The 27,894-nt window shown below is 41.4% G+C and overlaps 1 protein-coding gene across 1 annotated transcript in view; it reads right to left on the bottom strand.

Moving 5' to 3' along the window:
• The window catches only part of LOC126418901 (max-binding protein MNT-like), a 91,057-nt gene that overhangs the window by 15,973 nt on the left and 47,190 nt on the right, over positions 1–27,894 (bottom strand). The window contains exons 3-5 of the mRNA XM_050085918.1: positions 15,564–15,783; positions 6,293–6,537; positions 1,743–1,893 (exon numbers count right to left, since the gene is read on the bottom strand). Coding sequence (XP_049941875.1) covers positions 1,743–1,893; positions 6,293–6,537; positions 15,564–15,783 — 616 coding nt within the window. The remainder of the gene's footprint in view (positions 1–1,742; positions 1,894–6,292; positions 6,538–15,563; positions 15,784–27,894) is intronic.

Raw genomic sequence — 27,894 nt, forward strand, 5'->3', positions numbered from 1 at the left:
TTGCTGATATTCCTGCATGGAGTTTCCATTGTTTGATTTTTGAGATATACAATGGAAAGTATTGAGAAGGGTGAAGGTTTGGTGCTGGAGTGATAAAAGTAATTATGACTGTAATGAAAACAAAATAGCGATAGACAAGACATATAGCCGGGTGAAGGGGTGATGGACAGGCCAGAAAACTTCTTTGCGGGATTCCAAGAGATGAGGAAGGACAGAGGTAAATACTTAACAGAAAGTGGGTTGACAACCTCAGAAATTATGCACGAGTACCAAGTAGCACATATTTGATGCATGGACAAGTCCACAGGAGGATTTTTTATGAGGTCTGTTCAAAAAATTATAGGACATTTGTAATTTTGCGCCAATGGTGTGTTGGAGTGAGATGCAGTTGGCATTCTTGCATGCACCTTTGTTTAATGTGTAATTGCCAAACGTTTCATATGTCAGTTATTGTTCAGTGGTGTATTGAGTAGAACGTTGTGTTGCATCTGCATTAAATTTTGCGTGAAATTCAAGGAAACCTTTACAGAGACTCACAAAATTATGCAGAAAGTCTACGGTGATGAGTGCGTAACCCATACTCAGTGTTACAAATGGTTTGCACAGTTTAAAAATGTCCAGACAGAAGTTAAAGATGACCCTCTTTCGAAAGGCCCTTTGAAATCTACCAATAATGCCCACGTCAGGAAAGTCAATGAAATAGTGCAGGCCAATTGGAGACTGATAGACAGAGATATTTCAGAAGAATGTAACATTTCAGTTAGAACACATCACGAAATCCTGACACAGCATCTTGGAATGCATCGTATTGCCGCAAAATTCATCCCACGGCTCACAGGTCGGCACCAGAAAGACCCTTGCCTCGCAATCTGTGAAGGGCTTTTGGATCACGCAAATGAGAACGAGGTGCTCCTTAAGAGAATCATAACTGGTGATGAGACGTGCGTCTAAGGTTATGATATTGAGATCAAGGTTCAGTCTTCACAATGGAGCAGAAAACGTTCTCCAAGACCAAGAAAAGTGCATTAGCTCAGGTCAAATATCAAAGCCATGCTATCGGTTTTCTTTGACTTTGAAGAATTAGTTCATCACGAATTCGTGCCAAAAGGAGAAACTGTTAACTGATGGTACTATCGGGATGTGTGAAGGGATCGACCTGAAATGTAGTGAGACACCTCACAGCTCTCGCGTCTCAATATTGCACCAGCGCGTTCATTCCTTTAGGTGCATGACTGTTGCACAAAAAACGAAATCATTGTGCTGCCTCATCCTCAATACTCTCCAGACCTGACCCCTGCAGACTTTTTTTTATTTCCAAAGTTCAAAGCCCCACTGGAAGGACAATGATCTGCAACGATAGACGAGATGAAAGAAAATTCACAGACAGTGCTTTGCGCGATGCAGCAAGAGGCATACTGAGACTGCGTCTGAAAGTGGAAACGGCACTGGGAGCAGTGTATCAATTGTGGAAGAGACTATTTCGAAGAAGACAATGCACAATAAGTAAAAGGCAAGCACAGAAAAATTCAGTGGACAATGGTCCAAAATTTTCCGAAAAGACCTCGTATGCTAGTAAATATATCAAATGTCTGATGACAACAACTTTCATTTGAAAACAGTATGTTATCTGTAATAAGTGCTCTGAAGGACACCTAGATTCACGGCCTTCAAATACTTGGAAATTAATTCCTGCAAATGTGACTTTATCGAGCTCTGCCCGAAGTATAACATGTATAACGTGCCTGTATGATGGTGTGACGAAGATTGCGGGTGGTGCACGGTGAGCGACAGCGGCTGCGGCTCGGCTGGCAGCACACGCAGGCCTGATGACGCCAGCAGCTGGATGGCAGGGCTCACCAGGGCCGCCGCGAGGCCCGGTGCTGCACTCACCATCTGTACAGCCCAAACGTTCGTGTTGCTGCAGAGTCACGTGTCTTACAGTATATCAGAAAAATCTCATCATAAACGTGCTTCATTCGAATCTTTTTCTACACATATAATAAAAAAATTAAATCAGCCACGTTTGAAATTGACTTAAATAATCTGGATTGCGGTTTGGAAGGCCGATTTGAGCAAATATTTTGAAAATTACAGCTTTTTAACAGTGGATGCTGCAACTGGCTGATCTGTCGTAAGTTCCAACTTTGTCAATCATTCATATTATTTATTTTGTAACATATTATAAATAACTAATTTATTCTTGCTCATAATTCGTCTTATTGCTTTATGGTTTGAGATACTCAGGCATATGGAGAGCAACATAATACCTACAAAACCACCAAGACGTATTTTTGTTGCACATACTCAGCAGTCACGTGTTGGATGTTTTTTATTTTTCCCTCTGAGGGGTGAGAGCTGACGTCTTCATCTTCCCTCATCCACACAACAGGGGAGGGTGGTGGTTTCCCTCAGCCTGGGGTCTGAACGATCCACTCGTCCTTCCCAACCTTCCGAAATCTATCCCTCTTTTCTAACATTTCCAAACGCTACAAACAGTTCTCTCTATCTTTCTATTTGTCTACTGACAGTATTGGAATGCTATTGGAAGGTAAGTAAGATCTGACCATTCCGTACTCTTGTAATTTTATAGTTTTCTAAAGACAGTTCTTCTTCTGATGTAAGGAATAACCTATTTATACCATCCACTCTCCTTGTCTCCTGATAAATTACAAATACATTAGTGATTTCCAAACCAAACATGTGAAAGAAGATATTTCATCGATCCCACGAAATTCTATCTCTTGAAAGGGTAATAAGTAGTCATTTCATTTAATCCTATTTCACTGGCATTGAAGACTATATCTCAAAGCTGAGGAATGCTTTTAGATGCTGCAGCAAAAGCTACATAAAGAGAGCTGTTGTCAACTACAAGCAGTACAGAATCAAAGAGGCAGCCAAACCAAGTATCCTCCTATGTGCAATTAAAACTGTTCCCAAATGAGGATACCTAGTGAATCAGCAGCTACAGAATTTTATATACTGCACTATCCACACTTGTGTGACATCTCTAACTGTTACCACCTGAGTGCTTCCCAGACTTAAAGCACAATGTGTTGTTACAAAATAGTTTAAAAAGAAAATAGGGTGTGAAATGGAGAAATGCACAATTCGGAAAACGAGGAGACTGCCAAGAATTATGATGCTTTAATTCAAAGAGCATATCTAAACACAGCAATGTGAATGATACATCTTATTATTTCCGATGATTATTTGAGATGGAGCAAAACATGTTGACGTACTGGAAAGAAAGTTTCACTAGCAGTAGGAATAATTTTTGTAAAGAACTAAATGGCAATGCCTTGCATCAGAAAAGTACGCTATGTAAATGTAAAGTAATACACAATGCATTGCCTGCAAATATAATGGTTATTAAAACCATTAGATATATATTTTTAAAAACATTTCTACAACACCGAGGAATACATACATTATTCTCACGGATATATGTGAGATTTAAACTTAGGAAAAGGACAGGCTGCTACTCATGGATGACCCACTAGAGTTGCAGACAGGCACAACCAAAAGACTGTTACACTTTATAGCACGGCCGGCCAAACGCTGCACAGTGTGCAGACATGCGGAAGTGATGCACATGTGCGCACGTGTGCGACAGCGAGCGACAGCGACATCTGTTATTAGACATGTGTCCTAAATGAACGGCGGCGGCTCCTCTTCCCTGGTGACCGTAACTTTAACAGAGAAGTACTGAGAAATGGCAGGTACTGTGAAAAAGCAAAGAACGGAAGATCTATGTTCTCAGTCGTTTTGATCAAGCATCAGTGATGAAAATCTCCCCGCAACTGCTTGCGTTTGTCAATGAGCCATGCTTTTGTGCCCGATATTAGCTATATCATTTCTCATGACCAGTGATAAACGTGTTTGGATTTATTCCTTTCATAATTAAAAATTATTGTTTACTAACTGTGCACTATTGCCTCATTCTGCTCCATGTTTCATTATTATAAGGAAAATTGGTCATTAAACCGATTGTTGTATACTTACATTTAGGTTCTTTTTTTTAAAAAAAAATGTGTGAAGGGCTACGCTCAGCTGAAGTCGATAAAACATAACATTCATCTAATTGTCGGTTATTGTGCAGATTTCAGATGGAACTGATGAAAGATATAGCAATAATGGTACAAGTCATCATTGAGAGATCTGCGGTTGTCATTCTGTTCAGAGGTCAGTGAGACAGAAATTATGTGGGTATAACTCAGGGCACCGAGAATTAGTTATAGGAAACCTTGCATTAGTTTAATGTTATTTGAAATCATGACTAAGGTTCGTTGGAAGTCGCTAAGTGCTCTCTTTCTTAAATACTAGATCAAAAACACTAAGCGTATTTACGTGCCGTCAGTCAAGCTGCCTTAATAAAAACCCACGGTTGTTAACTGTATTACTTGTCTTACTGGGTTAAACTGTTAACATAAAAGTAGACGTCTCAATGAGTAGACTGTGACAGTATTTTAAATGTTTAATACGCGAAATACCTTCCCATGGTTGGCATGCAAGCTGTGGAAAGAGCACTAGAATGCGCCGGTACAGAGTATCTCAGCAAGTGGATAAAGTGACATCTGTGCGTAGAAACATGTACTACATGAACGCTGACGGCTTCGGCGTGCACGCTGTGACCCGGAAGTTGCACATGTGCAGGAGCACCGCACGCGTGCAGAATTTCTGGCCGGCCCTGCTTTATAGCTTTGTACCAAAGCCTTCTTCAGGTAGGAGTGGGGGTGGGGGTCCACCACCCATACATAGTCACACAAGCAAGTACCTCATATACACATGACCACTACCACCGCAATTCCTGTCACAGTTGCCAGTGGTAGTGGCCACGTGTGTATGAGGTGTGCTTGCTTGTGTGAATGTGTTTGTGTTCCCTCTGCTGAAGAAGGGTTTGGCTGAAAGCTATAATGTCAGAGCTGCCAGTGGTTAGTGGTCATGTGTGTATCGGGTTTGCCTGCTTGTCCGAATATGCGTGTTTTTTTCTTTACTCGTAATGGTGAGTAGCAATTTATCCTTTTCCAAATACTGTTGATATTGCATTCTGGAGTTTCCATTGTTTATTATTTAAATTTTTTGTTCATAAATAAAACAAATTTCTATACCAATGATTATATCTAAATTCTGTCTATTTTATATCTCTTTAGAAGTGACTTGTCTATCTACACCCCTAGAGAAAGACAAGTCACTGTTTAATGTTGTTACCACAACTTTTGAACAGTTCTGTGTTCATTTACTTCAAATTTTTACATGACACTCTAATGAGCATTCAGACAGTTATAACTATACATATTTTAGTTATATAATACAATAATTCATATGTAATATATCGAAGGGGAAATGCTGAAACCAAAAACCGCAAAATATTTGCACAAAACACTAATAAACATTCAGACGGCCCTAGGATATATATATCTTTCTCAATGACAGTTTATAGATTCTCTATTAAATCCAACTGCAAGAAAGAAAATACTGTGCTGTGAAAATGTGTTGTTTCATTTTCTTTCTCACAGTCAGTTGCAACTACAATAACAGGTCAAGTCAACCATTAACACAAATTGTTTAGCACATATATATTTTTTCTCTCTACATACAATTTCAGACAAAAATAATATACACAATAATTTTCTGTTTTGTATTCTTCCTTGTCTTTGGTTTCACAGAAAATAGGAAAGTTGTATTTATGCTTACCAGCTTATCATTAGAGTACTACAACAGAATCTTAATCATTCAGAACTTTGAAATCCTACCACTTTGCAGATTAAAACTATTCTAAATACTATCATCAAGGCTACTATCCTCACAGATTCAGCAGCTGAAGGGATCTCTCACAAACTCCACACACCAATGATCCCAAACGATTTACGCACTCATTTTAAGCAACTTCAATTCTTAATCGAGATGTCATTTGCAATTACAATAAAAAAACAAGGTCGGAGAGAGTAAGGGACACGAGGGCAATAGGGGAAAGGAAATATGTGTGTGTGTGTGTGTGTGTGTGTGTGTGTGTGTGTGTGTGAGAGAGAGAGAGAGAGAGAGAGAGAGAGAGAGAGAGAGAGAGAGAGAGAGAGAGAGGTGGGGGAGGGGAGAGGTAGTTTAGGATGTATATGTAAGTCCCATACATATTTAGCAACTGCGATGCATTGCTGACTTCGCAAGTTACCATAGAAAACGAACAAAGAATAAATAAATATTATTATTATACAGCACAGGAGTAACTCTGTCGCATTTAAGACAGTGAGCTTTTACACCTCGAGCACAATTTCAGCACCTGTAAACTGGTACTCACATGTGCAGACACAGGCAGCTGCAGATGGTGCGTGGGCGGTGGGGGTGGCAGTGCATGCTGGTGCGGAGGAGTCGCCACCGCAGCGGTGGGCCGCGGGCTCTGCTGCCGCGTCGAGGTACTCGCGTCCTCGGTAGCGTGCTGCTGCGGAGAGCCTGGAGTGGCCGTGCTCGAGAGTGAGGAGGTGCTGCTGTACATGGGGCCAGTTCTCTGCAGGGTCTCCTCCCCGTCACTCAGATCTGCACCGGCTGCAACAGATTGAAAAAACCTGCTATATGAGTTTGCTTGTGTCAGATCTAACCAGCAGTAGCTGGTTTCTAGGGTCAGTGTCAAATAATATTCACAAATTATGGCAGACGCAACATATTACGTACACACATACATTAACTGTATTTTTGTTCTGTATGTTGGTATTATGTTTGATGCGGGTTTATTTATCGATTCTCTTTTTTTATTTGTAATTCACTGTTGCTATTTGAGTTTACATATTATGATTTTGTCATATGGGGATTGTGAGTGGAGCTCTGGAGCCTAAAAAATGGAGTACCAAGTGGAGAACTTGGAACATTTCCCACATATTCTCCTGTTTGAGTTAAATAGAGGAGTGACAGCAGTGGTGGCAGCCAGAAACTTAATGCACCATGTATGGGGATAATGCCTTTGGACGGAGCACAGCAAGAAAATGGTACTCTCATTTTAAGGAGTCATTAGCGACTCTCCACGTTCAGGAAGAGTTTCAAGATTTTATGAAGATTGTTTAAATGCATCAATCCACAACAGTATACTCGATAAATAGCAAATGTGATAAACTGTGATCTTTCCACCATTGTGTGCCATTTACAAGCAATGGGGAACGTTCAAAATCAAATGTACGGGTATCGCATGCCGTAAACCAAAATCACTAAAATCATTACGTGGCCATATGTGCATCTCTCCTTCCTCATCATCAATTGGCTTGTGGATAGCACCGACCATTCCTTACGAAATGAAATGTCGTGCAGCAGACCGGTCACCTGGTGCAAGTCTTTTGAGTTGACGCCACTTGGGCAACTTGCATGTCGATGGGGATGAGGCAATGATGAAGACGACACAACACTCAGTCCCTTAGCGGAGAAAATCTCCAACCCAGCCGCGAATTGAACCCGGGCCCCTTTGCGCGGCATTTTGTCGTGCCGACCACTCGGCTATCGGCGCGGCCACCATTCCTTATGCTGTCTTGTTACTGCTGATGAGAAATGGTGCCTTTATGCTAGCATAAGGAAAAGAAAGTAATGGTTGAGCCCGAACAAAGCAGCAGCTCCCTATACAAAGAAGTGCGCGCATCCACAAAAGATAATGTTTTGCATCTGAAGGAACAGCAACAGTGTAGTGTACTACAAATTCTTCTCCGTGGTGTAACCGTCATTGCTGACATTTACTACCAACGACTGAGACATCTTGAAGATATAGTCCAAGAACGGTGAGCAGGAAGACTGCACAAAGTGACGCTAATCCACGATAAGGCCAGCCGATATTTTGTTAGACTGACAGAAAAGACTACACAGGACTTGGGCTGGGAAGTCATTCTGTACCCACCTTATTCACGTGATCTTGTGCCCTCAGATTTTCACCTTTTCCACTCTGAATCAAACAACCTTCAACAAACTTCCTTTACAGATTATAACGTGTTCCGAACACTAGTTGACGAGTTGTAAATAGTGAAGGAGAATATTTTATTGATGACTAAAGTCTCTGTTACATGTATCGCTTGCATTTACTAAACTTATTGAAAAATGCTACAAACATATTCACTAATTTAATATACACATTCAATCAATTAACTTCTGCTCCAGGTATGCTTACTTCATTGTGAGTTAGATCACTACTATTATGATAAATCAGCACTATTTTGAAATATCTGTGTTGCAAATGTAGACTTCTCTCTGAATCAATTTACAAAACTAGCTGATGAATTGTTCCACTGCGAAATTATTCTTAAAAGTAATGGATGACACATTGTCACCAACAATTCTGCAAATTGTTCAATTTTTTAAAAATATGTACAACTGTCTCAGCTGCAACAAGTCACAATGGATAACTAGTTTCAATCACATTTAATGACCATCTTGAGATCTACAAATAAAATGAAATAAAACATCAAATAATAATTATATCTGCAGATAACATACATTGAAATTATTTAAACTTTAAAGACTCTTAAAAATTTACCTGAATAAGCAGATGATATAGAATGACAGTACTTAAAATTTAAGATTTTTAAAATTCTATCTAATTAATCTCAAGTAGTGAGAAGTCAAAATTATTAAGGGCATGGTCATAACTCTAACATAAAAGGAACAGCACCACACCAAATTTTTGACAACACTCTGTGGCATCAAGAATTTTACTATACCCACTTTGCGTCATACGAATCAGTGCATTGTGAATGATAGGTAAGGGAGGGAAGGAAGTGGAAGGGCCAAAGAAAAGCACTGATACTGTTCAGTATTCTAATGTAATACTGGTATTGTCTACAAGATACAAGGAGTAATTTAGGTAATTCAGCTAACACTGATACACGACAAATGTCAAAATTAATAATTAAATTATTAATGTAAAAAAGTATTTAGCACATGTAGTTTTTGGCAGTGTGTGTCTGAGGTGCGTTTACTGCATGTGTACATTGAGTTCACTCTGCCTGAAACCATGACTCAGGCACACTGCCAATAAATGTGGCGAGCTGCTGAAGTTGTCTTCTGTTAAATGGAGCTGTAGCAAAGCTGGAGAGCTCAGTACATCGTCAAAATTCTTTAAATAAAATGAATTCTCTAAGCCACACTGACGATTGAGTAGTTTATGTGGTTCTTTCACACAATGTCTATTTATTTCAAGTTCCTCCAAAAGTTCAAAAACATCCATATTTACATGCTAACTGAATACAGTGAAGAGCACCCGATACAAAAGGGCAACAACTTCAGAAAATTGGGTTAAGATGATGTTTCGATAGAAGCAAAACTATCAGATTTCAACTAAAACATGATACAAAGACAGCAAGTTGTAAATTTTGTGTGTCCGGTGAGTATAAGATTAAATACAGTGATTTTCAAGAGTGGTATATATGTGTCAAACTGGTAGAACTTTAGAGACCCAATTTAAAGAACACTTATCACTGCGAAATCCTAAGATGTTATTTGAAAAGCATCTAAATGACACTAAACATCTGGTTGGACCAATAGACATACATCTTAAACTTTAACACATGGTGCCTAAGCGAATCCCTCGGGTGAAAATTGCATGCGCTAAATGTTTTAATTCAATTATGAATTTAGCAACATGTTTTACGTATCAATGTTAGCTGCATTATCTAAATTGCTCTTTGCTCTTTGGTTCTAAATTACTTGTGTTGTATCTTTTAGACAATATCTGTATTACATTCCAAAGTTGCACAGCACTAGTTCTCTTCTTTGGCCCTTCCCCTCTCCTTCCTCCCTTGCCTATCATCCATTATGCATGGGTCTGTACAATGCATGCGTGTCTGTATAGATGCAATGTGGGTTTAGTTAAATCCTTGATGCCACAGAAATGTGGTGTAGTGCTGTTCCTTTTGTGTTACAACCTATGGCTATGTTGTTGTTGTTGTTCTGAGAACTCATGGTTAATCAGGATAATTTTAAGAGTTCTAAATTCTAAGTATTTTTGCAGTTTAAATAATGTCAATGTATGTTATCTACATAAATAGTTATTTATTAAGGTTTTAATTCATTTAACTTTTATATCTGAGTACGATCTTAAATGTGACTGAAAATATTTATCGAGTGTGACTACTTGAAGCCTCTCCTGTACAAATGTCAACCTCACCTACCCGAGTTGCAGCTAAGGATTGCTGCACGGTACACCCTGTTATTGCTAACGAGGCTCTGACGACCGAGTGTTTCCCGGGATAAGGAAACGCCCCCTATCAAGTGCCAACGGTCTCAAAGAGAGCGGATGAGCGGATAGAGGCAGGGCACTCTCTTGTCCTTGGAGTGAGAAATTGCTCCTAAAGGCGGAAGAACTTCACAGTCAACGGCATAGGATGGAGAAGGCAACGGGAAACCACTCCATTAAAGATCACTCAAGATATCCCAAGAATCAGTAGCGCACCATGCCAAAATCTTCTGTTAAACATAAATCCGGAGTAATAGTCCCCCAATCGGATCTCCGGGTGGGGACAATGGAAGGTCAGGCAAAGTTGAAGAATACACTAAAAATAGCAACATGGAATGTAAGAACACTCCTCCAATGCGGGAAATTAGAGAACCTCAAACTAGAGATGGACAGAATGGGAACAGACATAATAGGAATATCTGAGATGCGATGGCCTGAACCAGGAGACTTCAGATCAGGAAATTATCGTATCATTCATACAGGTACTAACCAAGGAACAACTGGAATCGGTGGAGTTGGAATAATTCTAAAAGGAAAACTCGGGAATCTAGTCACAGGATATGTGCAATTTAACTCTAGGATAATACTAGTCAAAATTGGAACCAAACCAAAGAACACGGTAATAGTACAAGTCTATATGCCGACATCGGCAGAAGAAGACGATGTAATAGAAACAGTGTATGAAGACATCAACAAAGTTATAAATTATGTTAAAGGTGAAGAGAACTTAATTATAATGGGAGATTGGAATGCTAGTGTTGGAGAAGAGAAAGTTGACGGAATTGTAGGGAAATATGGTCTAGGAGATAGAAACGAAAGAGGAAGCCGGCTAATTGAATTTTGTGCCAAAAACAAGTTGGTCATAGCGAACTCCCTTTTCAACCACCATAAAAGAAGAAGGTACACGTGGAAAGCCCCAGGAGATACTAGAAGACACCAAATCGACTATATATTAGTAAAATCGCGTTTTAAAAACCAAATCAAGGATTGCAGAAGCTACCCGTCTGCGGATATTAATAGTGATCACAACCTTGTAATGATGAAATGCTTACTCAAACTCAAGCGATTAGAGAGGAAAACGAACAAAGTATGGAACAGAGATAACCTAAAGTCTGAAGAACTAGTGATCCCTTATGCACGGAAAACTGATGAGATGGCATCAAACATTATTCCCGGGAGTACTAACGAGGAGTGGAAACAAATCAAAGAAGGCATACATAAAGCAGCAGAAGAATTTATTGGGAAAGCCAAACCTGTAAACAGGAAAGAGTGGATAACACCTGAAATAATTTGTCTAATGGAAGAAAGAAGACTATACAAAAATGCCTCTGACGAGCAAAGCGAAAACAAATATAGAAAGCTTAGAAACCAAATAAACAGAGAATCTAGGAAAGCAAAAGAAAATTACCTCAACAGCATTTGTAAAGAGGTGGAGGAAAACATGGTTAAAGGAAAAACTGACTTGGCCTACAGAACAATAAAACAAAACTTTGCTAAACGGAAAGTAAAATCTTCAGGAACTATAAAGAACAAAGAGGGCAAGGTACTATTTGGATATGACACGCTGAAGAGATGGCAAGAATACATTGAAGAGCTATATCAAGGAGACCCTCTAACAGATAATATGATAGAATTAAGCGAAGAAGTAGAGAAAGAAGAACTAGGGGACACAATTCTGAAAGATGAATTTGAAAAAGCACTAAAAGAACTACCAGATAAGAAAGCGGCAGGTGTTGATGATATACCTTCTGAACTAATTAAGAAATCAGGAGACAAAATGAAAGCTACATTACTGCAACTCATACAGAAAATATACAAAACAGGTGAAGTTCCTGAAGACTATCAGAAATGCATCATATTCCCCATACCTAAGAAAGCATCTACTATGGACTGTGAAAACCATCGAACACTCAGTCTTCTTTCACACGCATCAAAAATTCTAATAAGAATAATTTTGAAAAGAGTTGAAAACCAATTGAATAGCACTCTAAGTGAAGACCAATTCGGTTTTAGAAGCGGTGTAGGGACGAGGGAAGCAATCTTATCTTTAAGACTAATAATTGAGAAACAAATTTCCAAAAACAAACAAGTATTTATAGCCTTCGTAGACCTCGAAAAGGCATTTGACAATGTTGTATGGCCAGAAATGTTTAGAATTCTGAAGAAGGCTGGTCTGAAATATAATGATAGAAGGATAATCTTTAAAATATACCAAAATGAAACAGCCTTAGTTAAGAAGGAAAACAAAGAAGAAACAGCAAGAATAAGGAAAGGAGTGAGACAGGGATGCCCACTATCTCCAGTAATTTTCAACGCATATATCCAAGAAGCAATAGACAAAATAAGAGAGAATATTGAAGTAGGAATAAAACTTAACGGAATGAAAATAGATATGTTGCGATATGCAGATGATATCGCCATAATTACAGAAAGGAAAGAAGATTTAGAAGCCGCACTCAATGAAATGGAAAACACCTTAAAAGAACAGTATGGAATGAAAATAAATAAGAAAAAGACTAAAGTGATGGTGAGTGGCGCCCTGAACTACAATGAACCCATACGAATAACAATAAAGGGAGAGAAACTAGGGCAGGTTACAGAATTTAACTACTTAGGTAGCAAAATAACAGCAGATGGAAGGAGCAAAAGTGACATTAAAAACAGAATACAACTTGCCAAAATAGCATTCAATGGAAAAAGAAACTTACTGACGAGTAGAAATGTTAGTTTAGACGTAAGAAAGAGAGTCATGAAAACCTATGTGTGGAGTACAGCCCTTTACGGATGTGAAACTTGGACTAGTGGAAAAGAAGAAAAGAGAAGATTAGAGGCATTCGAAATGTGGTGCTACCGGAGAATGGAAAAAATCAGCTGGCGAGACAAGGCTACAAACGAAGATGTCCTCAGAAGAGTGAAAGAAAACAGATCTCTTTGGCGAAATATACAGAAAAGAAGAATAACCTTCATAGGTCACATTTTACGGCATAACAATTTCATTAAGAGAATATTAGAAGGAATCATTGAAGGAAGAACTCGCCGAGGACGACCTAGATTAAGCTACATTCAACAAGTAATAAATGACATCGGGTGCCAGACCTATGCAGATATGAAGAAGAAAGTTGACAAAAGAACGGAATGGCGTGCTGCTGCCAACCAACCTGTGGGTTGATAACCGAAGAAGAAGAACTACTTGAAGCTGAGACTTGTAATAAATATTTTAAAGATTCTTAAGTGCTGTGCCTTTCAAATGTACATGGAATACTGTAGGCCTATTTGCTGAATTTTTTATACAAATTGTTCATTCAATTTCCTTTAAATCCCTTGTGCCCACTGCAGCACTTCATATTATAAAGAAATTTATGAATTTCATTAGGTAAGTTGATGCTTTTAACTTTAGGTCAATCTAATTGCAGCTGAATGTTTCGTGCCACGTGTGTTTTGTCTCTGTTATTTGAATGGCAACTTCAGCAGTATATTTTAAAAGTTCCTGATGTCATCAGATACATTTCTCGTGCAGTGGTTGTTGGTTGTGACGATGAATGGCATATTGGTACAAACTTCAAATTTTCATAACTGTCATCAACTGTGCCAGTCTTTGTAACTGTTAATTCACAATGTTACTTTTAATAAACATTTTCCACGTATAATACATTATCTGACCACAAGTCTCCGGGTAGCACTATTTGGTGCGGATGTAACCCCCGGCTGTCTCGAGGCGCAAACTCGTCAGTAGGAGAGGTGGAGAGTATTGCACTGTCAGTAGAGAAGCAGTAACAGTAGAATGGGTAAGTCGGTAGAGCTCGGTGACTTCGAATGTGGACCAGTCACCAGATGTCACTAGAGTCACAGATTCGTCACGGACATTTCGACCTTTCCAAAGCTGCCCGAGTCAGCCGTTGCTGACGTGACAGTGAACTGGAAATGCAAAGGAGCAACTTAGCTAAACCGAGACCAGTAATCAGTCTCGAGTTATCCAGCTAGTGCAATGACTGTGTGTACAGAGTTAAAAACAATAGGGTATAATGGCTGAGCAGCTCCTCGTGGGCCACACATTTCTGTAGTCAGTGCAAAGCAACATTTGAAGTAGTGTAAAGAGAGAGGCCACTGGACAAACAACTGGAAACCAGTGATTAGGAGTGACGAATCACACTATACTCTTGTAGCAATATGATCGAAGGGTTCGGATTTGACGAATCCCTGGAGGACATTACCCTGCCGCCGACAGTGAAGCACGGAAGACGTGGTGTTAGGGTACAGGGGTGTTGTTCACTGTTAGGGTGTTAAGAAAACACTAAATGCAGGATACGAACACATTTTTGTGTACTGTGTACAGTAGAGGAACAATTCAGAGACGCCGATTGCTTCTATCAGAATGACAATGCACCCTGCCGTAAGGCAGCACCTGTGAGGCAAGGTTCGTGAACAGTACCATCGCCGAAAGGGACCTGCCTGCTCGACCCCCGGCCTGAACCAGATGGAACACATTTGGAATGAGTTAGAGTGTCAACTTTGTTCAACACCTCCACCTGCTCTTGAGGGAAAATGGGCTGCCATTGCTCCACAGACATCCTGACACTTCACTGCAAGTGTCCCCAGCAGATCTGAGGCCACGATAAAGGCGAAGGATGGACACACCCCGTATTAATGTCCTTCGATAGGGGCCCAGATACTTTTCATAGACAGTGTACCGTTCAGAATTTTGTGCTCTGTCGAAAGGTAACTTTGTCAGTATGTCGTATGATGAAAGCCAAAACAGTGGTCCATATTCTACAGTGACGATGTACACATAAAAACTGACATCAGCCACAGAAGCCTACACTCCTAGGTGCACGACATCAGTGTCAGGTAATATGCGTGCTATAGCAACAAGACGAGATCCTGTCTGGTAAACCTCCCGTGACTTGTAGGTTCTCTGTAACTTTATTGACCTCCCCCATTTGCTAGACCTCGGCATTTCTTTTCCTCACCTCTCTTCCTTCCTCTTCAACCCTTCTGCCAAAAGAAGGAGCCAATGGCTGCAAAAGCTTGTACTTTCTGTAACCTTTGTGTGTGTTTTCTCTCGCTGCCACTTGGTACGTACATTTTTTTTATCCATCCAATTATATTTTCAAAAATTTATTATTTTCCTTGGTACACAATGTTAGTGATGTTGATATTAAATTTTGTTTCGAAAACTGGTCAAAATATCGAATCTTTGTCTAATAACAGTAACATTTCAAAAATAGTGAACTTAAAATACAAACAAAATTGCAAATCTCAATAAAAGTTGCCTAGTAGTAAGATTTAACTACTTAAAGATTACTAGACCAGTTTCAATTTTGGAAAGTTTAATTTTATCGGCAACACGTAAGTTTTACATTCGACCGACCTGAGGCTGTGGAAGCAGTGTGCGACACAGTATCACGTGGTGGTCTCACTGGATCGTTGTCGACAGGAACGGTCTCGGGCAGCAAGGCGTTGAAGTCTATATGGTCCCATTGTGCCGACAGCTCTTTCTTCAGGTTGGCGAGCCTCTGCTGAGCGGCTATCTTCTCTCTGGCGAGTCGCTCCATCTCGTGCTCGAACTCGCGTTCCTTCCGTCGCATTACCTGACCGAGAGAAATAAAGTACCACCTTGAAACAGTCAAAGCGTATCTATTTTTTTTTAATAATGACAGAACTGTAGAAACAGTCTGTGTAGTACAAAGACACCTGCAACAAATTCATGAAAGGGTCTAATGGGTAATGGAACAAATGAACAGTATGCCTACCTGTGCAACCTTTAAATCAAAGCTACTGAACCAATTGTGACAGATTTCTATAGTATTCCATTTCAAACTAAAATGCTGGGACAAAGTCTCCAAAAACTGTCATAAGCAATACATGTGTTTCTTTTTAAGACACATTTGAATACACAACCTTTACAAAGTGGTTGTGTGGAGCGAAAAAAAAAAAAAGAAAAAGGGGACATAAATCAGATCCAAGTGGAACCAATATCTTTTCACTTCTTTCTTAGCCATCAGCTTCTTAGCTGAGAACCAGACCAGGAGCGTGACATAGCAGTGCCACAAAAATGGACGAAAGAGAACTAATGCATGTTGGTGCAGCTCCCATTCTAATAAAATCCAAATGATAAAAACAAAAAATGAGAAGAACAGAAACTGGGCTTTGGAAAGCATTGTATTTTAACTGCTTGCGAAAATATTCTAGGTGCCCAACTTTCCAAGAGCTTTCCCAGAATGTCGTAAAATTATTCGAGTATCACATAAATGATAATGCCCCAAGAATTGCTATGGAAGAAATCGAGAGAGACACTGAAACCGATTACAACCAGACTTGTTTCTTATTACACATGACTGAAACGGGAATTTGGCGTACATCTTTTGAAGTGCACTTCTCGTTTATACACCTCATAAAAACAGACGTATGGTGGAAGAACAATGCGAATTCATTAAGTTTTAAATAAGATTCAAATGTTGACATTAAACTTTAAAAAATCGTTACTATTTTGTCTTATTATCCTAAAAGCTCAATAGGTTCGATCAACATTAGAACACTGGTAGTATATATTATTGCAGCATAGTGTCTTCCTAAAACGACTGTTTCAGTAACAATGTGTTGGATACTTTTCTTCATTGTTCATCTGACTGTTCCTCATTATATTGGGTTGTAGATCATCAGGATACTGTAGTGCAAGTCAGGAGAAGCAGAGCTGTGCATGGAAGTTTGCACTGATGGATTCACATCTAAGTGAGTTCGTACAGGAATCAACTAGTGTAGACTTCTTCTTTGTACAGAATGTTGCTTCAACTTTTGAGAACATATTGCAGCACATAATTTCAAGTAAATGTCATGAGATGAGTCTTTACGGTCAAAGAAACATACCGGTACAGTTCGTACACATTAAACATTTTTCAGTCTTTGCAGGCAATACTGATAGCCCCATGAGAATTACTTGCACTACCTGCCATTCGTACATATTTCGCCACTATTTCAGAGTACTGCAGCACAAATCGTCATAAAATGTAGGCAACGCAATACTCATACATCTTACAGGATGTTTGTAGTAAGCGGGAAGAGAGCTAGTTTCTCTGCTTCCCACGGTATTCTCTGGAAGGACTAAAGAAAACGAAAAACAACAGTATTTTGCACCACGCCTATCTAATACTTAGTTATGCTTATAGAGATGTGAACCCACAATTTCTATGGCTATGGTGCGCTGGTGCAGCAAGCAGCCTGTCCGCCTTTGCCTGGAAGGATGTACTACCAAATTTTAAAATCTTTGCACCCTGTAACATCACACAGCCTGCAGTTGCCTGATCTGGAAATGTTACAACAATTACGGTCTTGAACAATACAGTGGTCTTCAACATCATAGTGCTTTAACAGACATTGTCTGCTGGAACTCGAAATATTCTTGTTTCCCACCGAACTTTGAGCAATGCGGGATTCTGCGCTGCTGTCTCCTCTTAATCAGTATCTGTATCTGATGAATGCGCAAGGTTTTTGTACAGCTATGGACGAGTGTGGAATGAAGTCTACTCCAAATCACAATATCTCAGTGCTCAATTTCTAACATAATTTTAGGTGCCGGGACGCATCTCTTCAGCGATACAACCCACCCCCTCCCCAGCCATAATGCACAAGTCTCGATTTTTGAAAACTTGTGATAAAACTTACAACAAGCAATCAAAACAATACAACCACAAGAGTTAATATAATCAGCAGGTAGGCCTACTACCGTTGGTTTCCGTAGCAATGTCACTTTGCTCCGAATTCTGTTCGATGCACAGTCAGTTGTCTTCGTGATTACGACGTCATGTTTTCAACTGCAGTGGACATCGTTCAACCGCTGCCAGCAGTAACTTTCTGTAGCTTTGTAGCTGCTCGATGAATTTATACCCAGTATTAATTAGTGGATAAGTTAGCATTTGGCATGAATGACAGTGGAGATATTTCTGGCCTATTGGGGTGTCGTACAATTCTGGCTTCCCGAAGAGTTTGGAAAAAAAAAACGCGTCGTGACGTCACACACTGAGTTAGATGTTTACTGAAGGCTTTAAACGTCATTTGTCTTCTACTCAAAAGTTGTACTACATATGAATGGATTTAATTTCATATTCGTTACAGCCGCGCGGGATTAGCCGAGCGGTCTATGCGCTACAGTCATGGACTGTGCGGCTGGTCCCGGCGGAGGTTCGAGTCCTCCCTCGGGTATGGGTGTGTATGTTTGTCCTTAGGATAATTTAGGCTAAGTAGTGTGTAAGCTTAGGGACTGATGACCTAAGCAGTTAAGTCCCATAAGATTTCACACACATTTGGACATTTTTCATATTCGTTACAAGAAGTAAGTAAAACATTTGAACACAGAAGTTCCTGTAGTACGTCTCGGCGGCAAATTATATTTACGTTGTCACATGATACACGTGTACTATTTTAAATCTACGGTGACGACTTTTTCCAGTAAGTTAAAAAATTGCCTGGGAGGTGTCAAATTAAGTCCAGCATAATCTTTCAGTAATGTCTTCGCGGGTGCGGAGTCAGAGGGAGGGGGAAGTTGGTGTCATGAAGTCACCGGCGCTCTCCCCACCCCCCTCCACTAACCAAAAAAACTTTATATTTTTTACATGTGTTAACTTCCAGACTTCTTGAAGAACTTTCGGAGAATAAAGATGCATGAAACCAAGAGTCCTGAAAATGACATGAAATTGTAGGAAATTACAAATCCCCCCCCAGGTTTTTGCCTACGTACCGGGGTTTGCATCTTGACGTCTGTGGAGAACATTTAAGCGACGTAAAGGCGCACATCAAATGTTGACCGTAGCTGCAGCTCACAACGCTATTCTATCTTACGCAAACCTCTCCGCTCCTGCGTAACTACAGTGCAACCTGCTTACTGAATTCGAGCCTTGGGTCACCGCCAATATTTCCCTCCATTATCAAATAGATGATTGCTTGAAGCCTCATAAAGTATCCACCCAATCTATCGCTTCTTAAGTTACGTCATACATTTCGTTTTCCCCCAACTCAACTGTCTCTTCATTAGTTAGGCGTTCTACCTAACCAACAATCTAAGCATTCTTTTGCAGCACCACACTTCAGAAGTTTCATTTCTCTTCTTGTCGGAATTGGTTATCATCCACGTTTCATTTCTGTATACGGCTACACTCCACACAAATACTTTTTTGAAACATTTTCTAACACTTAAATGCATATTCAATGTTATCATATACCTATTTTTCAGATCCGCTTTTCTATCGTCCGAAAGTATATTTTGCAGCTCAAACAGCAACTTTTGGCGTCTCTTTTCCACCTGCTTAATTCCACTACATTTCATCACCCTTGTTTTACTTTTTCTGGGGTTCACGCTGTAACCTCTTCTCAAGACCTACCAATTCCATGCAACTGATCTTACAATTCTTTTGCCGTCTCACAGAGAAAGTTGAGTAATTATTTGTTGGTTTGTTTGCAGTCGAGGTACACCTACACAGCAGATTAATGTGCTAACCGCTACGCTATGTTCTAATTGCAACGATTCATTCAGAGGCTTCAAAAATTCGACTTCACGCAATGTAGTGTGAATCTTTTCTAATATAAGCCACTCTCAGTAGTGTTTGCTCAGTGCTGATTACGAAACGTGTGTATTTCATTGGCATCTGTGTGTGTGTGTGTGTGTGTGTGTGTGTGTGTGTGTTGTGTGGTTATCACGTGTGATGAAATACGAAAAAACGGGCCAGACCCGGGATCAAGAAAGAAAGCCGGACAATAAATTGGAAGTGGAATGGCTAAGGCCTTTTCCACACATACCCGGTTCCATTCGGCTCGGTTCTTTTTCGGTCACTGGCAAGGGTGAAACGGTGCTTCGGGTTCTACTACGTACCTAATAGAAACAGTAGAGCACCGAAAACTCCCTCGACACGAACAGATTTCATGAGGTTTCTATAAGATGCGAACTCATGTGCAGGAAACAGAATACAATCAAGACCTTCACACATGGACGATTCAGTTTCTGTTTCAACCTGATTTCGAGTGGATCGCTTTAAAAATTCTCTCTTATTATTATTTTTTTAAAGTCGTTGTCGCAGTTTTTCTGATAATATGATCAGTTTACCAAATGTTGATGTGGATCGGATGATTTCTGCAGTGCAATCCAAACCACTGATGTGGGACAAAACTTGCGAAAAATTTAAGGATTAATTTAAGACGGAAGCGTGGAAAGACGTTTTACCAGTGACTTTGATGCATTTGGCCGCACGAAGAAAAATCGAATTGGGTAAGAATTGAAAAAGTGATTTTTGTCGATTAAGAGAGACAGTACATTAGGAGAACTGGTAAACTTGCCGCGATTTTGAGAGAATTTTAAGAGGAATGATGTGAAAATTATGAAAATAATCAATAGCATTTATTTAAATACATAAATAATTACAACACAATACACGGTTGATTATATTCCTTCACGAATGTATCTTCGCGTTGAAGACGGCCCTTTTAGCTTCACGTGTAATTCGTCGAATGATTTCGTTGAAATCCTGAAGTAATTAAAAAAAATTTTGCTCGTGCTCTTGTAGCTTCAGGGAAATCGTGTAGAATGCTCCAAATTTCTGCCGTAAAGTGATGAGAGGGTGCTCCCTATGAATTCTAGTATCCCTCCTTCGTGCCGGCCGAAGTGGCCGTGCGGTTAAAGGCGCTGCAGTCTGGAACCGCAGGACCGCTACGGTCGCAGGTTCGAATCCTGCCTCGGGCATGGATGTGTGTGATGTCCTTAGGTTAGTTAGGTTTAACTAGTTCTAAGTTCTAGGGGACTAATGACCTCAGCAGTTGAGTCCCATAGTGCTCAGAGCCATTTTGAACCTCCTTCGTTTATTTATTTATTCTTCTATAGAGAAACAACTTGACCTCTCTCCATGATCACTACTGACCTGAGTACGGAAGAAAACACAAAACCGAAGACGAACCGTATGAGAACCGTGTATGTGTGAAAGGCATTAGTTTGCAACCGAAAACAAACCGCAACCGAATGGAACCGCATAAGTGTGAAACACGTCTAACGGCTGAGGCATTGTGGCAACGTCGAACGATCTGGGCGAGGCGTTAAGCGCCCCGACTGGAGGAAGCCGGCTCAACTAGCGCGTGATTTTAATTTTCCGAGGTGACAGCTGGAGCAGGCCGGCCACGGGCCGCTGCGGTGCCCGGGTGCGCTACTGGCAGTCCAGGCCAGCGCGGCTGGCGCCGCCAAAATCAATGCAGCGCAGCCAAGGGCGGTCGCTGCCCCGCCGCCGCCGCCGGCTGGACACGGCTCGCCAGACTGCAACGTACCACTCTTCCAGCGCGGGCCGTCTCGGCTTGGCTCGGCCCTCCTCTTAAGTACCCGGTACGACGCAACAATTACCGAGTACGGCGGTGTGACATTTTTCGTTCGGCACAGTCGAAGTGTTACCGCTGTTTACCATTCGCCATTTGTTCGTGGTACGGAGGACGTTCGCAGGTCGCAATCTGCACAAAAAGAGGCACTCTAGCGATCGATCGACAGAAGTCTAAAAATGAGTGGGAATGACAGAAGAGAGGATGAGAATTCTGTGTACATATTACGCAGTAATATAAACGACAGGTACCGCAGATGTGCTGTGAAACGACATTATTATACCGTGCAGAAACCATTTAAGGATTTAGTTGGCAGTGAAAGAGCAAAAAATTACAAAGATCGACAGACGGGATTCGTCGTCCGTATTATAACGAGCACTTCGACCGAAATTTGCAGGCACGGAGCACGCGAACAAAATTGGCGGTACGAATAGTCAAACTTCTGACATCGCACGCATAACTTCGCTGTCAGTTGTGACAGCTTTCGATGGAACTGAACGAAGCGTATGGAGACTTTACATATTACTGCAAAGTACGTCGGTTAAGTCAATCGGCATTCCTGGAACGACTTTTCTATTTAAAATTCGCTATTGTTGAATTTATGAAGAAGAAAGGAATGTAGGGATGAAAATCAGAAAATCTGGGGTGGATTGCACTCCTCGCTTTTTAAGTGGACTTGACTGCACGCTGCCTACAGCAAGGAACTGCAAGGAGAAAAATAACTGATTTCTGATTTGATGGTGACGCATTTTAAAAGAAAATCGCGTTTCTGAAAGGACATATCCTCACACACAGTCCAGTTCCCTACGCTAACTGCCGTTAAAGAAAACGCGAGGTCTGAAGAATTCATTGTGGCCTTGAAAGAATAACAAGGATACCTTTCTAAATGTCAGTCTTGCATATGTTCTCGAGCTCCGAGACCGTTTGCCGTTTCAACTGAACACGGCCCTGTGCATGTGCAGATGTAACTGATTAACGTGTAAGGAAATTCCCTTTTTAAGGACAAATCCTTTTAGCGTTAAAACTGTCCAGGATGTCTACATTGCTTTCAGCAGGCAGTGTTTCCACGTCTCCATAACGAGGTTGCAAAAGTACTTTTATATTTCCACCGAATATTTGTGTGATAGACTTTTTTTTCGATTATGAAACTAAGTTACGATTATGTGGCAACTTGACTGCAAAAATTTGTGAAATTGTCCGTGTGTCTCCGCATGGCGACAGTTTGTACCAGATAAAAATGCCCAAAAATAATTAAATAATTCTGAAAATTGTTCTTTTTTGTCTATGTGGAAGAGCGTGCGACTGCACTGCGTGCGCAGTCTCCCGGCCTCACGCTCAGACAGTGGGGGGAAACGGGGCAGCCACGCTGAGCGCTACGACACTCGTGCCAGGACAACGTCCGCCACCCCTGCCTAAAGCCGACTTTCCACAGGCACGGATTTCTTGCACGTGCATACCTCCCAATACTAGTAGCAAAATCTACTTAAATGTGGGAACACCCAACTTCCACACGGTCGTGCCAACTTGCGTTCAAGTTACGAAAGTTGAAAGCCGTTCTGCTTTCTTGCACAATGTCGTTCGCCCTCTCCGTCGCCTACGAGATGTAGCAACTGCCAACAAGTGGATCTGCTCGTTTTTATTTACGTCAAAAGTTAGCGTCATGTCAGAATAATAGGCTTAGCTCTCAACAAAGTAAATAAATACTTTCTAAAGTGGCAAATTCTTTTCGAACAATGCAACTCTTCATAATCGCGTATTTGTAATAGAATAATATCATCCGAAGTGATGAAATGGATCAAAAAGTATTGTAACTGAGAGTGTGACCTTGCTGAGGTTCACTATAGAACTATAAGGGTACTTTTATTTCAATACAGTTATGATAATTTTTTGCTTTACTCACTGAGCGGAAATATCATGGTGAAAAGGAAATTTGTTTGTGGCTTTAGAGATTCCTGGTTCGCAAGATCTCCAGACAAATCTGGTAAATGAAATGTCGTGTGGCTAAGGCCTCCCGTCGGGTAGACCGTTCGCCTGGTGCAGGTCTTTCGATTTGACGCCACGTCGGCGACCTGCGCGTCGATGGGGATGAAATGATGATGATGAGGACAACACAACACCCAGACCCTGAGCGGAGAATCGAACCCGGGGCCTTAGGATTGACATTCCGTCACGCTGACCACTCAGCTACCGGGGCCGGACGTATAATCTGGTTATAACTACTCTTAAATGCCTGAAAACTGGAGTTACACTAGGACTTACAATGGGACACTATTGGCTGCAGGTTCAAGGAATTTTATTTGAGTTAAGCTCCTATTACGGTGACATTAAAGTCTTCAGGCCAAAGTTATGTACGCGGGTGGTTCATTTGTTGCGAGTTGTCATCACTTATGGCGGTCGTCATCGACAGATTCTACATGCGCTATATAATTTGCGCTTTCTTCAAGCGCAAAGCACGTGTATGAGTCTATCGCATCTGTCGTTCGGAATCGGCAACAACGCAATCCCCGTCCACGCCTCGACCTGCGCGTACCGCCACCGTCCGTGAATCGGACTATACCTGCTGTAACTCCGCCTGGCCAGCGAATAGTAATAGGGTGTACGCAAAGACAATAAAAGGCAACCGACAACGAAGATCTAACTTCCGATAATGAACTAAAGCGTTAATTTGATTTAAACTGCACGTAAGTAAAATCAGTTAAGTCGCTATTAATGTTTTTCGCGTTGTCCTCCCATAGCCTTCGCTTAACCACAGGAGCGCTAAGTCGGCGTTTTCCTCCGTGCTGGCACGCACGACTGGCCGAAGTATATGGGAGACGGCACGGCCGAGAGCGTGAGTCACGGAAGAGTGGGGCGTGCGGCTGTGGTGGGGGGCCACGGTGAGCGCTCAACAGGTCGGGGAGGGCAGGGGAGGGTCCGCGTGATGTGGCAACGGCGCGCCACGTGCTCGGCCAGCACGTGCGCCTACATGCAAGGCGGCGCGGCGCGGCGTTGCCAGCGGCGTGCGCACGTGACCGCAGCGGCGGGGCAGACGCGGAAGTTGCGCGCTCGGCTGACCTCGCCGCCGCTCGACTCCGCGCGCTCGCGCACTCTGGCCCGATTAGTGCTTTCTTTCACCCTAAGCTGTATCATACGATTTTGTAACATGCTTTTCATCGTGGTGTCTGTTAATCCTATGCTATACCATAAACAGCCAATAATCAGAAATAGAAACAAAATTGCTGGATAATTTCAAGAATAAATTAACACTTTGATGTTAACTTTCAGTTCCCTAGAGATCACACTGCATGCGTTATACATGTAATGTTTCTTGGTATCTTATCATACGCAGAAACTTTAATGCAAACTTCGCTCGTTCGCTTTGCAGGAACGTTCGAAATCTGCGTCGCCCGCGAAAGGCATAAGCATTTCATCAACACAAATATTACAGCCTGCGAGGAACGCTGCTGACCGTTCTGTTACAAATATTTGACACTGCGACAGTCGAGTCTTATTTTTTCCTGTCTTCCCTTTCAAGTGATTTCTCGAATCGAAGAGCTGTCAATATGAACAAAACTTTCTTGTTGTACCGCGGAAAATGTTACGTTCGCTTCCACCCACAGAGAAAAGTTTATCGACGGATTCGTTGTTAGATTAGGAGATTGGTGCGAAGCCTATAAAACCTTTCAGCTCAAGAACATCAAATATCACGTACGAAAGATGTGACGGTACTTTTTTTAACTATTTCATTGTTTGATCTTTGTAGAATCTCGTCTAAATTGTCTTGAGTGAAAAGCGTACCCCATACGCGCTCAACATTTGAATGTTCTAGGTACCATCATCATCATCTTCTGTTTTGAATTCGTATCACCATCACTTTCTATTCCGTAACCTGAATAAATATTACCGCTGTCCAGAACTTCTAAATACATTTCAAAGTTGGTTCATTTACTCTCAGAACTGATTGAGAGTAACCAGCCTGTTCAGTGTCTTTTGAATGATGAGATGGCCCTGGCAGAGGCTCCATATTATGCAAATAAATTATGATACAGTGTCAGTAGTACACATAATGTATTACATCATAATTAAAGCAACAAACGCGAAATGCTGATAAAGACGTGTGACTGGTATCGTATGTCCCAGACGACCCGGCGACTCTACTATGGATATACGGAAGGTCAAACATTGCGAACGGCACTTCACATCCAACTGAAAGGTACACCGGGGGAAAACGTGAAACGACACTGCAAGGGAAGTTCAACAGCCGTCTCACACAAGCATGATACCACGACGGTTAATGTAATCCCAGATTTATGCGGTGTTACGAAGCGGACGACAATTGCGATCTGCCACACACTTGTTGTAACTTGTTCTTATATGCTTTGTATCCCTGCGCACTATGTTTATTTTACGAAATGCGTGAGTGTAACAGTTAAATTCCTTAGGGAAGTGATACGACTACTATGATTCTCCAAACGAACTCTGTTCTGCGCACTAACTGGGAACATAATTATGATCGTAGTCACTATGAACAGCTGCTGCTACCGGTAACATACTGCGCTTGCGGGTACCCCCGAAGCGACGACATCCTCCCCTTCTACACTCAACTAATAATCATTTTAACAGAATCTTCCGTCGGTTCTTGATAGAACAACATTATAATACATGAAAAGCACCAGTTTGCTTTTGTTCTACAATAGAACGAAAGCAAACTGGTGCTTTTCATTTATAATAATCACTTTGCTATTCTGGTCCAGGTAAAATGGTCTTTCAAATGTGACTTGTCTCCGCTGTGCCAGTCGTGTCACCTGTTTGTGGAGGAAATACGGACGGTTTAATTTCGGTTAAGCGCAAATATTATATGTGTGTGTGTGTGTGCCACATCTTAGCGCAGTAGACCCGTGTCTAATGTATAAATTATGTTACGGGGGTGTAATAGGATGACGGAGAGGGTTGGAGGTTGGTCGCGAGAGGGAATGCGCGCTTCCCAACTTAGCAAGCTTGCAAAGTCACTCTACCCCACAACATCTTAAGTAGTAACTACAGGGTGTTTCACAAAGTTATATCGACCATTCTGCAGCGCGCCTACGAATCTACGGTGATGTAGTTTACAGACGCGCCCGAGGTGTTTACTTCCAAAATGCGTTAACACTAGATGGAATGCAAATATGAGCTACTAATAATACTAACGCAAGAAACGTACGTGGGCAGAATCCATATAAAGCTCTACACACTGTTCTATACTGTTAGTGAGGAAATTATTTTGTATGTATGACAGCTACATGACAGCTATAGCGCTCTCCTGCGGAAGAAAACTTCACCCACCACGAACGCTGGTCGCTTTCCCCCTTACCTCAGCAGCATTTCCTGTCCAGTTTTGTTGTGTGAGTAGACAAAATAACTTCACTGAGCTCTTGTTTATATAGTGCAGTTATTTTCAGTTTATTAAGACAGTAGTTATTTGCACTCGTTAAGTGAGATATTATATAAGACTATATACGAAAGCTCAACAGCTGTAGCTGTCAACGGTCAACCCCCTCGAAGAGCCTGCCTTAAGTGTAATATGCTGTAAATATGTATTCGACAATATCAATTTCACTTTTCCAACTACTGATGGCTGGAATACTTTTCACAGCACGAGAGGTACCAAATGCAGCTCTCCCACCATACGAAGAGGCCTAGAGCCTTAAATCTGCTCCCTCTGCAACGGGTCCCATACTGATTCCATCAGCCGTAACCAAAACCACCCTACAAGCCGTACTGTGGATAGGTAGTAAGCTCCGCTCTACAAGCGCCAGCAATCGCCGAATGGAAGAGACTTATGCAGTCAAGCGAGCTGAGCTTGTGGCACGGGAAATTACTTTCCCAAAGGAACGCTACAACTGCCACACAGGGTGACTAGTAGTGTAGAACAGCATGCAGAGATTTAACCACGTGGGTTACGATTATCGGTAACTCATACTCGTATCACAGTTACCGCACTCGGTGGAAAATAAACACCCCGGGTGTCTGTGCACTGGCTCGCTAGTGGCCCACAACGCGCGCGGCGGAAGAGTCGGTATAAGTTTGTGAAACATCCTGTGGTTGCTTCTTGTCAGCACAGAGAGTGAGGAGTCGCTTGCACGCTCTCCTGTTTGCAGACCTGCGTGGTTGGGAAGCGCAGGACCACCACCGGGCGACCTGCCTTCCATCACACGACCACTCTAACCCACTCTCCTCAACCTATTACACCACCGTAGCACAATTTACTCCTTTGATACGGCTCTACTGCAATGGATTGTTCTTAACAGACTTCATTTTAAATAAAACAATTTTACACCATTAAAATATTATTTTTAATAATTAGCGTGTTTTCCATCCCCTGCGACACTGAAATCATTGGT

This window comes from Schistocerca serialis, chromosome 9 (assembly GCF_023864345.2).
Source record: "Schistocerca serialis cubense isolate TAMUIC-IGC-003099 chromosome 9, iqSchSeri2.2, whole genome shotgun sequence".
NCBI classification, from domain to species: Eukaryota; Metazoa; Arthropoda; class Insecta; order Orthoptera; family Acrididae; genus Schistocerca; species Schistocerca serialis.